The sequence below is a fragment of the Thunnus albacares genome, chromosome 9 (assembly GCF_914725855.1).
Source record: "Thunnus albacares chromosome 9, fThuAlb1.1, whole genome shotgun sequence".
NCBI classification, from domain to species: Eukaryota; Metazoa; Chordata; class Actinopteri; order Scombriformes; family Scombridae; genus Thunnus; species Thunnus albacares.
Genome location: NC_058114.1, coordinates 25,443,154 through 25,453,450, shown reverse-complemented (window position 1 = coordinate 25,453,450; position 10,297 = coordinate 25,443,154). Strand labels below are relative to the sequence as shown.

Genomic DNA, 10,297 nt, shown 5'->3' with positions numbered 1-10,297 from the left:
ATAATGCAAAGTGTTCATATTACTGAGTTCAGTTCAGATTACATTTTATGTGAAGCTCAAGTAAAAGCAATGGGAATTCACTTTTGTAGAAGCACCACACTACAATTAAAGATAAAAATGTTCTTTACTAGTGTTTGTGTATGTAATACACCGTACATCATCATTCCATTATACTGAACAGAAAAATCAATGTACTTCTTCCTCACATTTCAGCATCTTTATCATATAATTTCAAACTTGACACAATAATTAATTTCATCCCATTTGTTCACAGAAAAACTCATGCTATTTTCAGGTCTTTTAACAGCTCTGCAATGTCAATATGTGGGCTGCGGTTGTCTCCAGTCCTGTTAGAGCACAGCGCACTCTGCAGATTCTTGGCTGCTTGGTTCAGGGATGGAAGGATGCGGGCGGCATCCGATGTCTCATTCTCTCCGCGAGAGCATAGAAGGACTTCATTGACCTCTCCTTCAATTTTTCGAGAGAGGATGGTAGGAAACACAGCCGTCACACGCTCCAGCACGTTTTTCCTCAAGGCGGAGTCTCGACACACGAGGTTCAGTATGAAAACACCTTGTACAGGGGCAAGGAGAGGTGAGAAGGCAAGAGAAGATTTATTGTGAGCGAAACACAACTATGATGAAGTATTTCTAACAGAAACTTTACATGTGAATAAGACAGTTCTGAAGATGTAATTGTTTATTAACAGTTTATTAATTGCCTATTAGGTGTCTGTTTACATTTGTTTTCTTTATAACACTTTGTTATAATATCAGTTCTTTTATTATTATTTGATAGAAAACAGCAAATTCCAAAGATACTGTACCTTTAGGGTTTAGCAGGCTGCAGACTTTCTGCAGGATGGAGGTTTCTACAAAGGCAGCAGGAGGACAGCTCATACCCACAGTGCTGTCTTTATTGTCTACATCAAACATGATGACATCAAACAAACGTCCACCTATAGAGAGAAAAAAAAAAGTTACTTCTTGGTATTATTGGCATAGCTGTAGCTGCCCTTTCTCCCACTCCTCCATCACTAACCTTCTTTCTCCAGGGCACAGATGCGTTCAAGGCCGTCTCCAAGAGTGACAGTCAAACGATCATCCGGTCGGAACCCGAACCACTCTTTTGCCACTTCCAGCACAACAGGGTCTAGTTCCACAACCTCAACAGCAACACTTGGCACAAAGTCCCGCAGAAACTGAGGCAGACCTCCTCCACCAAGCCCCACCAGCAGCACTGACACTGGGACGTCTGAGAAGGGAGATAGAGGGGACGAGAAGTCACAGGAAAGTTAAATCAAGTGTGATGTTTCATGTAAGACAATGGAAAGCTGTGGATGTTTTGTTAATCTTTCCTCCTGCCATCCACCTGAACCACATTGACATGACTGGACAAAATTGGTGTGAAACTCAGTTTACACCGACACACACACCTACCTTTGTTCTGTGGTGAGCCCACTCCGAGCATGGCAAGGCCAGCCACCATGATTTCATGGTGAGCGCAGCAGAGGAAGCCACTGTCCACTGACAGAGAGGTTGAGGATGTTTTTGGAGGCGCTGTTGACTTGGCCTTCCTTTTGTTCTTCTTCTTGTGACTTGAGGCTGCAGGAACACAAATATTAAATTGTTTTTTAATCTATATTTTGATAAATGATAACAATATTGTAGTAATATATAAATAAAATAGTTCAAATAATTTTCCTTTTTTAATTGTTTGATTATTGTTTTCCCCTTTTATTGTTTTTTTCATCTTTTCTCTGTTGTTAAGGATATTTGTTTGTTGGGTCTTTTCTGTCTTCATTCACTTGTGTCCTGGTATTGTTTTGTGTACAAAATGTAAAGATTATTTTGATATTTATTGTTGTTCCAATACTTAATTGGTTAATAAATTGTTGACAATAAGGAAAAATACATTATCATAAGTTAAAAGAAAGAGAGCATAACAAAGTACAGTGAATAAGGAAAAAGATCTGACCAGTATTTGAAGAGACAAGGCGGCTCTCTGATTGGACGAGGGCAGCATTAGAAAGGAACACAAGTCTACGATACAGTTCGCCGTCTTCTCCTCTGACATTCTCCACACAGTAATCCCCACTCAGCTCACTCACACCCCTGCTGACCTCCTCTCGCCAACCTAGGTCACCTCCAACTGACAGAAATGGCACCTGAATGAGAGATAGAGTTGAAATTAATGCAGTGATGAATTTGTTTTGGTGACATAAAATGTTTTATTGTATAAAAGCACATTTTAAAAAAGATTATTTACTGTATGTGTGTGTCTACCTGCTGATTGTCTGGCATTCCTGGAGGAGCCAGGTCCATCACCATTGGTGAGAGTTCTGACTGGACAGCCTGCATGTCTGTGTACTCTTGATTTCTGTGCATTGCCACGATAACCAGGCGCCGAAAGTTAGCACTGGCGGCCAGCTGCCTTCGCCCCTCGCTGGAACTGTAGAGCCAAGCTGTCTCACTTCCTTGAGGCACTAAAAGAATAAGTAGAGGAAAAAAAACAGTAAAAATTAACAAAGAAGAAAGACACACAACCAGTGCGACAGAAACATGATTAGACAACAGGAGAGCTCACCAATAAATATAGCAAACGGGTTCGATCTTGGCACCTTGGCACCAGGGGGGGAGTCTTGAACTGTGAGGGTGTATCTGGGAAGACCAGTCTTGGCATGGCAGAGAGTGAGTGAGAGGTTCGAGCTGGCGTCTGTGCCTGTGCGGAGCCTCTTTCTCAACACGGAGTAAGCCTGATGCTCCCTCACAGCCGACAACAACTCTGCCACCTGTGTGAGACGGGTTGGAGCTCCATCCTCTCCAAGACACATCTCCAGAATGGGTGTAGGCATAGGCTGACGAAACTTGGTGCAGACCAGAACAAAAACAGGCAGAGCAAAGGAGTCCTCATCTTTCCCACTTTCCTCCTGCAGGCAGTGGAGCCTCACCGCCCACCCCAGCTGAACAAACTGCTCCACAGCCAACTTGATCACACTCTCCTGAGCCAACGTCACACAGACATACCTGCCCCCGACACTTAGCACGCGGCCCACCTGCAGACACAAGAAAACTGCTGTGAGGAGAATGCAACGATAAGCTTTTAAACATACTATTTAAACACACCTCTACCACACTGGTTTCTTACTTCAGTGAGCATGTTCCTGGCCAGTGCTCCTTCTTCTTCAGATGCCATGGCATCCAGGGTGCCCTTGTCCAGAGCAGCCTGGTAGCTGGCATCCTCATATGGTGTTTGTGTAGCATCCACCTGCTGGAAGGTCAGGCCCGGTCGGCGCTCAGTATTTCGCTGGTTCATGTGAGTCACAACTGTTTCACTGATGTCGATATTGGTCAGATGTTTGTAGCCAACATCATACAGCTGTTCACTCAGCTCAGAGTTACCGCAGCCAACCACCAGCACCTGAGGGACAGAAACACAAAATGATTAAACATTTATTATTGTCAAAAGTAATTAAGTACATTTACTCAAGCTTTGTACCTACATAATTTTATGAGGCACATGCACAAGACTGAAGTATTTCAATGCTACTTTATACTTCATTTATATGACTAGGCAAGAAATCTATTGCTACACTTCTTGTGAGGTTAATTGTCGGGCAAACATGATTTATACTGTATTGACATGCCACACCCCTGTTTATCCTGTATAAGCACCTGTCTTTACCTTATCTTGGGTTTTGATGTATTTGTGCAGCACGCCGCAGAGTTTGTTGTAGTCTCCATACCACTCAAACGCTTTCTCTCCGCGCTTCTTAAAAAACCTCTCCCAGTACTCCGCAGAGCTGAACTCCTCGGCGGTGCGAGGTAACAGACTCATTATCGGCTACTGTTGTTAAAATACTCCTCAGTATCTGTTTACAGACACCTCTCCACATGGCACTCCGGCACAGACTTTTCAACCCGGACTGCGTTGCAAGCCGTACCGCTCTCTGATTGGAGAATTTTCTGTAGGGGGAGCTTCAGACTGCTCGGTGATTTGCTGAGACTCTACGAACTGATTTTATTGGCCGCTGCTCGGCCGGTAGTACTCGGTCCGTCATTCTTAAGTCTTCCGGGTGTCCGTCATCATGGCTGTGCCTGCTGGAAGGTCTGTGGTTTTCGTGACTGGAAACGCCAAAAAACTAGAAGAGGTAAGAGTCAAATATGTCGTTTCTGAGGCAGATTGTATGCTCAATACTGTGCTGTGTTGTTTAAGCAGTTTCAAACAGGATATTTGTGCTTTTATCGCTATTTTTGCTGCTGTCGCTCCAAATTGGTCTTGCTAAATATAGGCAGTGAGCACCACCTGTAATCTAATCCAACACCTCTCTTGCTTCATTTTATGTGAATCAGTCCTTCCAGATGTATGCTTTACTCTTTTTGTTCACATCCATCAGGTCATTCAGATCCTCGGAGACAAGTTTCCCTACAAACTAATCTCAAAAAAGATTGACTGTAAGTAAGAAAGAATTAGTGATGATAAAAAAATAAATGCATGCATCCTAGTCATTGCTCACATTACTATTTCCTCACCCAGTGCCTGAATACCAGGGAGAGCCAGATGAAATTTCCATACAGAAGTGTAAAGAGGCTGCACGTCAGGTACAGTAATAATACAGGTGTAAATACAGCATGAACATAGCTGTTGAACAGATGAAATGCATCCTATGTTGTCTGTGTTTCTCCTTCAGGTTGATGGCCCCGTCATAGTGGAGGACACCTGTCTGTGTTTCAAAGCGTTGGGAGGCTTGCCTGGTCCTTATATGTTAGTAAAGTGATTTCCACATCTATTCCACCATTTAATCTTAAATAGTAGTAAAAAGTAGTAATAATTACAACTGAAACTCCTTGTTTTGTAGAAAATGGTTCCTGGATAAACTCAAACCAGAAGGTAAGTAATAGAAGACATGGTTCCTATGATTTTTGAATAGATATGTAGAGCTGGATAGAAAAACGGTGAACTTTCTTGTCACATGTTATATTGTAGGCTTGTACAAACTTCTTGCTGGGTTTGAGGATAAATCAGCGTGGGCTCTTTGCACGTTTGCATTCACTGGTGGGAAAGACGAACCGGTAGAGCTCTTCAGAGGGATAACACAGGTTAGCATCTCTCTCTCTCTCTCACAGCCTTGGTTTATGTTTTTATTATTTTCTTTTCTCTGATGTATATTCTTGTGTGTGTGTGTATGTTTAGGGGCACATTGTGGAACCCAGGGGACCTCGAGACTTTGGATGGGATCCCTGTTTCCAGCCAGAGGGATATGACAAAACGTAAGCAAGGATTGTGCTTGAAATTCCCTGTTCATACCACTAGGTGGACCCAGAGGTTAACACACTGTTAGGGTCCAATTGGGTTCAAATCATCCAGCAAAATGCACAATAGTGATTATCCCTATCCTTATTCTGAGCATCTGAGATTTATTATCACAGTTATTCCACATTAGTTCCAAGCATGAAAACATATCCTTACTTAACATATCCTTAATTACTTCCCTCTCATCTGCAGCTATGCTGAACTGCCCAAAGATGTGAAGAACACAATCTCTCACCGCTACAGGGCGCTGGCTGCCATGGCTGAGCACTTCTCACCACAGAGCAAGAGGAAGAAGCTGGAGCATTGAGTTGTTATTTTAGGGCAACTTCAGGCTCTGGAGCAGAATATATTAAACCTCAATTCATCAGATATAATGATGCAGAACATGACGGTTGTGACAGATAACAGATGTGTGATCACAACATCTAGTTATAGAATCTGTAGTAAGAAAGGTGCTGTATAATATCTGTTTTCTGTTGCGTATTTTTAATAAACTTTTTGTTAATTTGTAAACAAATCCTCTCCATTCTCTCTTATTCTGGCTGAAGATGTCCCTGCGTTTGCAGTTAGAATTTTTTAGGAAATGAGCATGTTAAAAATATCTTCCAGATTAATATGGAAAAATGCTGGAAATTGTTTCAAGACTAGTTTCATTGTTCCACAGTGGATACTCAGAAATGACCTTTTTAGTTTTTACTTCCATGGGCTGACAAAGATAGACTTGAAGAAGAGCATAAATTAAAAAAAAAGAGGAGCTCCAGGGTCCTGATGAGAGCAGCAGACCGCTCTGTTACTGAGAGTAACTCCTGGAGTTGGCGAGGGAAGGAGAGGATTGTTCAGGCTGGAGTCCAGAGGGAGTGGTGAGGGGATGTGGGAGGAGTGGGTCTAAAGAAGGTGGGGGTATTCAGTACAAACACAACAGTGATAACAGGGGAGTTTGGGTAATAAATGACCCTGGAGTAGGAAGTCTCTGAACAGGAACTATGCACACACCTGTGACTGATGCCTCCCAGATGTACTCAAAGTGTCACACATGTGCACACACGCATCCTCTGAGTAAAACCAAAGCCAGTAGACACAACTAATCCTGACTACTGGTTACTACAAAGCTGTTTTTCATCATTTACAAGAAAGTTTAAGTGCTTAGTTATTAACAATAATACTCCTGCCTGTCAGAGTGACACCTTTTCAAGAAAAATAGGTTGTTGTAGGTCATGAAATCATTTCCACATGAATTGGATGCAGTAAGCTGTTTGCTTTGTTGGGGGACTTGTCAGGAAGGAAGGAACCCCACCTGTCATCCATGTTTTTAACAGAACATGGAAGATGTGTGTCAGACTTCACTACAGGTCAGAACCGTCGGTATGAAGGCATCCCTCTTTTCCTCTGTGACTCAAAGTCAACACAGCTACTGTCAGTGTTGTAGTGTTCAGTTGAGCCCAGACAGCTATTGCATGTATGACTTTCAGGGAATTTTAAAAGGTTTAACATGTACAACATTAGCTGAGAAAGAGTGGGAGTTGTTCAAAAAAATACATGCTGTTATTTTATAGTTCTTCTGACTCCTTTCTTTCCAACAGTGTGCCATAAGTTGTTTAAAGGTCATTATGGGATTATTTATTTATTTATTTTTGGGACATTCTAATTAAATTGTCTTTCTCATGCCTTTATTATAGGATTTGGGTATTTTAGGATTTTTTATTTTTCAAACTTACAGGAAAATCAAGAGGTCTGCCACTGATGCCATGTAATTACATATTTGATGTTTAATGAGTTCACCTATGACAGAGTGTTTCAGTTTTTGGTTTTACACTCAGAAAACCTCAGAGATACTTAAGATTGAAGCTTATTGCAATATTTTAATGCAATTAGTTGCATAAGCTATGTCCTTTAAGTTGATGCTTCTCAATCTGGTGTGGACATCCATGTCTGAGAACTATAACATGATTTATAAAATAGGAAAAGAAAACCCCACCAAAGACAACTTCTAAACATTATTTGATATTCCTTATCTTTCTGCTTTATCTTTACCATCAGCTTTATCTTTCTATCTTTTCTTCCTCCTCTAATAATTGAATAAATGAAACAACCTATAAAGAGACAACCATTCTAACCATCCAGGAGCCAGTCTGTATACTGGAACCTGGAAAAAAACCTTCCCTCTGTATGAAAATCATCTCCTGACATGACCTGCAAGTCAGAACCCTGTTCCCAGACCCTCATCAGGTCTGATGCCAGTGTTTTTTCAGACTTTATTGCCAATAACAGAATGTTTATCTGAGTTGTCAGAAGGAGCTTTTGCTGTTGTGATACTGTGGACGTTGTGGTTAATGAAGGAATGTGCTACAAAGGGATCACGTCATGAAAAGATGCCTGACTTTATGAGATTTTAATCCATCATGATTGCACCAGAGGATGAGGAGGATTTGATATGGCTTTGAGGAGACAGACTGTGCTTCTTCTTATTTGTTATGCAAGACTTACCTGAATTCCGCTGCTGTGATGAGTCTTATTTAATGGTAGACTCAAGTTAAAACCTTTAGATGCTTTTCCCCCTCCAAATAACAGCACATGTAACTGAAGAAAAATTACTTCCAGTATGTACTGTGTGACCTAAGACTTCTGAGAGATTTGGTTTTAACTTCAAAGCAACAATTAACAAGGGTCAATTTCCACTCCATAAATTTTGTGTTTCGACAAAACTCACCCTCAAATGAAGTCTCTCCAAGAGGTTTCAGGGTTCAGGCTAATGAATTATTCCACCATGAGGCCACTGAAGTGAGTGATGGAAACAGTTGACCTGATACATCTACCTGCTGGGACCCCTCTTCTCGATTTCCAATGTTTATGACTGTCAAGTCCCTCTGAAGACACTGGGGGCTCCATGAATACTACCTGCATTTTAACTGCCTCACAGAAAGGTTATATGTGGTATCTGATTTCACCTTCTGACTTCTACTTTGACCTTTGTCATCACTTGTGAGTTTTCATTACCATCATTTCATTGTAAAGAATGTGAAGATTGGAGCTTTGTTGCAAATTTTGAGAGTTAATCAGTGAATATTTCGTGATCTCTGGTTTTTGCATTACTTATATTGGCAAGGCTCTTCTCCCTGTTAGCTTGTATCTACATGTGTATGCATGGTAACATGCTTAAGGGTGGTGACAGTAGTGGACTAACATAAAGGAAGGGAGGCATAAAGAGAAAGGAGGAAGGAGAAAATGAGTGAGAAGGAGAAGAGTGGGCAAAGGGGAATGTGGTGGGACACAGAAAATGAAAAATGCGCATGACTGTGACATTTGCCATTTCTCTCAGATGCATTTTCAAATAAAATAAAATAAAATACTGTGAAAAATAACATTGATCTGGTCTGTAGATCCCAGCAGCACAGGCCTACTCTTGAACACTTTAAACCTACAAATAAATCTTTGTCAGGCACTTCATAAATTACACAACAGTCCAAGATTTTTCATCCAAAGCTTTTATTATGACAAAGGCTGTGTTCACAGCATTAATATTTGGTTTTCAGTTCATTTTTAGTTGCCAGAACAATGTCAACATCAAAAAGCAAAACAGAACATGTATTCCTATTTGTCCCTCTAAAACGTTTGGGTCCCCAAAACATTTCTCATGGAGCAAAACACAGATCTAGTATGTTTTAATGTGCCTGTGTTATAGAGAAAGACTTAATATAATCAGGCGAAGTCCAACACTGAGAAAGCAGCGGTTGCTCTACCCAAACAGTCCTGGGTTGTGCAGAGTCAAAGACTGTAACAGGCGCTGGAAGTCCTGCACCGTCCACGGCTCCCTGTGCGTCCCCACTGCAGCGGCACTGCTGCTGTCAGGGCTGATACTCTGCGGGTCATTGAAGGTTATCAGGACGTCTGTGGAGAACTGTGGCAGACGGAACAAACCGAGGTGAAGGGTTACTGTATTCCTGGCCTCCTCGTTGAACTTGGATACGCACTGTGTGCCGGTGAGCATCCAGGCGGAGCTGCACTCTGACAGGGACAGCTCAGACTTTGGTAGGGGTACAACACTAGTCACTTCAAAAGCACCTGGCTCTAAAGCTTTGTTACTGCCTGCGATGTCTTCAAAGTGGTACCTGGCAGCATCCTGGTCTGCCACCTGATCCTGGTACTCCACTAGCTCCACGATCAGGCTCTGGTCGGTGTGTGCATGGGCGAACACCTCCTGGTTATCCGGGATCTCCCTCAGCTCACTGACGTCTGTGGAGCTGTGAGGGATGACAGCTGACAGTCCTCCTCCAAACAGAGGATGAGCCTTGTCCGCGCTGCTTGCGGCACTCTGCATCTCTCTGTGGGCAGCTCTGCACAAACTGCAGCACACACACAGCCTGTTTTAACTACCTGCAGATACACAAATGCACGTTGCTTCAAAACAGGACAGTGAATAAAGAAAACATGATATGCTATAAATACAGCGGGATAAGCATGTGGCTCACCAACTTGACGTGCGCGCTGTTCCGGTAAAAGTTTAGTTTCTTCTTCTTCATCACTTATTTTGCAACGGTAGACGCACTGCTGACATCTACAGTAAGGCAGACAGACATGCATCTGCCCTAAAACAGGCGGTGGAAGAAGAAGTACTAGGATCTTACCACAGTCATAATACACAATTACAAATAGAAGTAAAAAGTAATATATGAAAGCATTATTGAAAATTCACTTATTGTTTTTGTTTTGGGTGGTGTTGTTTGTAAAATCTAAATAATCAGTATAGCTGTCAAATAAATATAAGCTGTCAAATAAATATAATGAAGTAAAAAAGTAATATTCCCCTCTGGTGGATCAAAAATTGTCCCAAATGTATGTACAGTTACCCTAAAACACTTACATACAGTAACAGCACTTAAGTAAATGTTTGCTACTTTGTTACATTCACCCTCTGAAAACAGGACTGGTACACAGAAACAGTATAGTAGTAAACAGCATATGTCTTTAACACTGCACAGGTCAGTTT

At 41.8% G+C, this 10,297-nt stretch overlaps 3 protein-coding genes across 5 annotated transcripts; 1 reads left to right on the top strand and 2 right to left on the bottom strand.

Annotated features, from left to right (window-relative positions):
* Positions 1 to 105: 105 nt before the first annotated feature.
* On the bottom strand, positions 106 to 3,937 carry mettl13 (methyltransferase 13, eEF1A lysine and N-terminal methyltransferase). The gene is made up of 9 exons (XM_044362043.1): positions 3,685 to 3,937; positions 3,148 to 3,420; positions 2,587 to 3,055; positions 2,286 to 2,485; positions 1,978 to 2,167; positions 1,440 to 1,604; positions 1,042 to 1,254; positions 827 to 958; positions 106 to 573 (listed from the first exon to the last, which is right to left on the bottom strand). The coding sequence occupies exons 1-9, from the start codon at positions 3,835 to 3,837 to the stop codon at positions 281 to 283; spliced, it is 2,088 nt and encodes a 695-aa protein (XP_044217978.1). The 5' UTR covers positions 3,838 to 3,937; the 3' UTR covers positions 106 to 280.
* A 102-nt stretch (positions 3,938 to 4,039) lies between these two features.
* itpa (inosine triphosphatase (nucleoside triphosphate pyrophosphatase)) lies at positions 4,040 to 5,830 on the top strand. The gene is made up of 8 exons (XM_044362046.1): positions 4,040 to 4,150; positions 4,397 to 4,454; positions 4,537 to 4,601; positions 4,691 to 4,764; positions 4,859 to 4,890; positions 4,987 to 5,099; positions 5,194 to 5,270; positions 5,506 to 5,830. Exons 1-8 carry the CDS (start codon positions 4,088 to 4,090, stop codon positions 5,618 to 5,620), a joined length of 597 nt encoding a protein of 198 aa, XP_044217981.1. The 5' UTR covers positions 4,040 to 4,087; the 3' UTR covers positions 5,621 to 5,830.
* Positions 5,831 to 8,774: 2,944 nt separating this feature from the next.
* Positions 8,775 to 9,877, bottom strand: rangrf (RAN guanine nucleotide release factor). Of its 3 annotated transcripts, none has more exons than XM_044361582.1 (2): positions 9,780 to 9,877; positions 8,775 to 9,684 (listed from the first exon to the last, which is right to left on the bottom strand). In XM_044361582.1, the coding sequence occupies exon 2, from the start codon at positions 9,626 to 9,628 to the stop codon at positions 9,047 to 9,049; it is 582 nt and encodes a 193-aa protein (XP_044217517.1). In that variant the 5' UTR covers positions 9,629 to 9,684; positions 9,780 to 9,877; the 3' UTR covers positions 8,775 to 9,046. The 3 variants fall into 3 exon arrangements, with proteins under 3 accessions (XP_044217517.1, XP_044217518.1, XP_044217516.1); XM_044361583.1 differs by having other exon boundaries at positions 8,775 to 9,653; positions 9,780 to 9,865; XM_044361581.1 differs by having other exon boundaries at positions 8,775 to 9,653; positions 9,757 to 9,845.
* Between the last annotated feature and the right edge of the window lie 420 nt (positions 9,878 to 10,297).

Coding starts and splice junctions, on each gene's coding strand:
- mettl13 (XM_044362043.1), bottom strand. CDS start 3,837: ATGAGTCTGTTACCTCGCACCGCCGAGGAGTTCAGCTCTGCGGAGTAC. Junction 3,421..3,684: donor ACATCAAAACCCAAGATAAG/GTAAAGACAGGT, acceptor TCTGTCCCTCAG/GTGCTGGTGGTTGGCTGCGG. Junction 1,605..1,977: donor CCTTGTCTCTTCAAATACTG/GTCAGATCTTTT, acceptor GTGTTCCTGCAG/CCTCAAGTCACAAGAAGAAG.
- itpa (XM_044362046.1), top strand. CDS start 4,088: ATGGCTGTGCCTGCTGGAAGGTCTGTGGTTTTCGTGACTGGAAACGCC. Junction 4,602..4,690: donor GTAAAGAGGCTGCACGTCAG/GTACAGTAATAA, acceptor TTTCTCCTTCAG/GTTGATGGCCCCGTCATAGT. Junction 5,271..5,505: donor CCAGAGGGATATGACAAAAC/GTAAGCAAGGAT, acceptor TCTCATCTGCAG/CTATGCTGAACTGCCCAAAG.
- rangrf (XM_044361581.1), bottom strand. CDS start 9,830: ATGAAGAAGAAGAAACTAAACTTTTACCGGAACAGCGCGCACGTCAAG. Junction 9,654..9,756: donor AGCCACATGCTTATCCCGCT/GTATTTATAGCA, acceptor TGTGTGCTGCAG/TTTGTGCAGAGCTGCCCACA.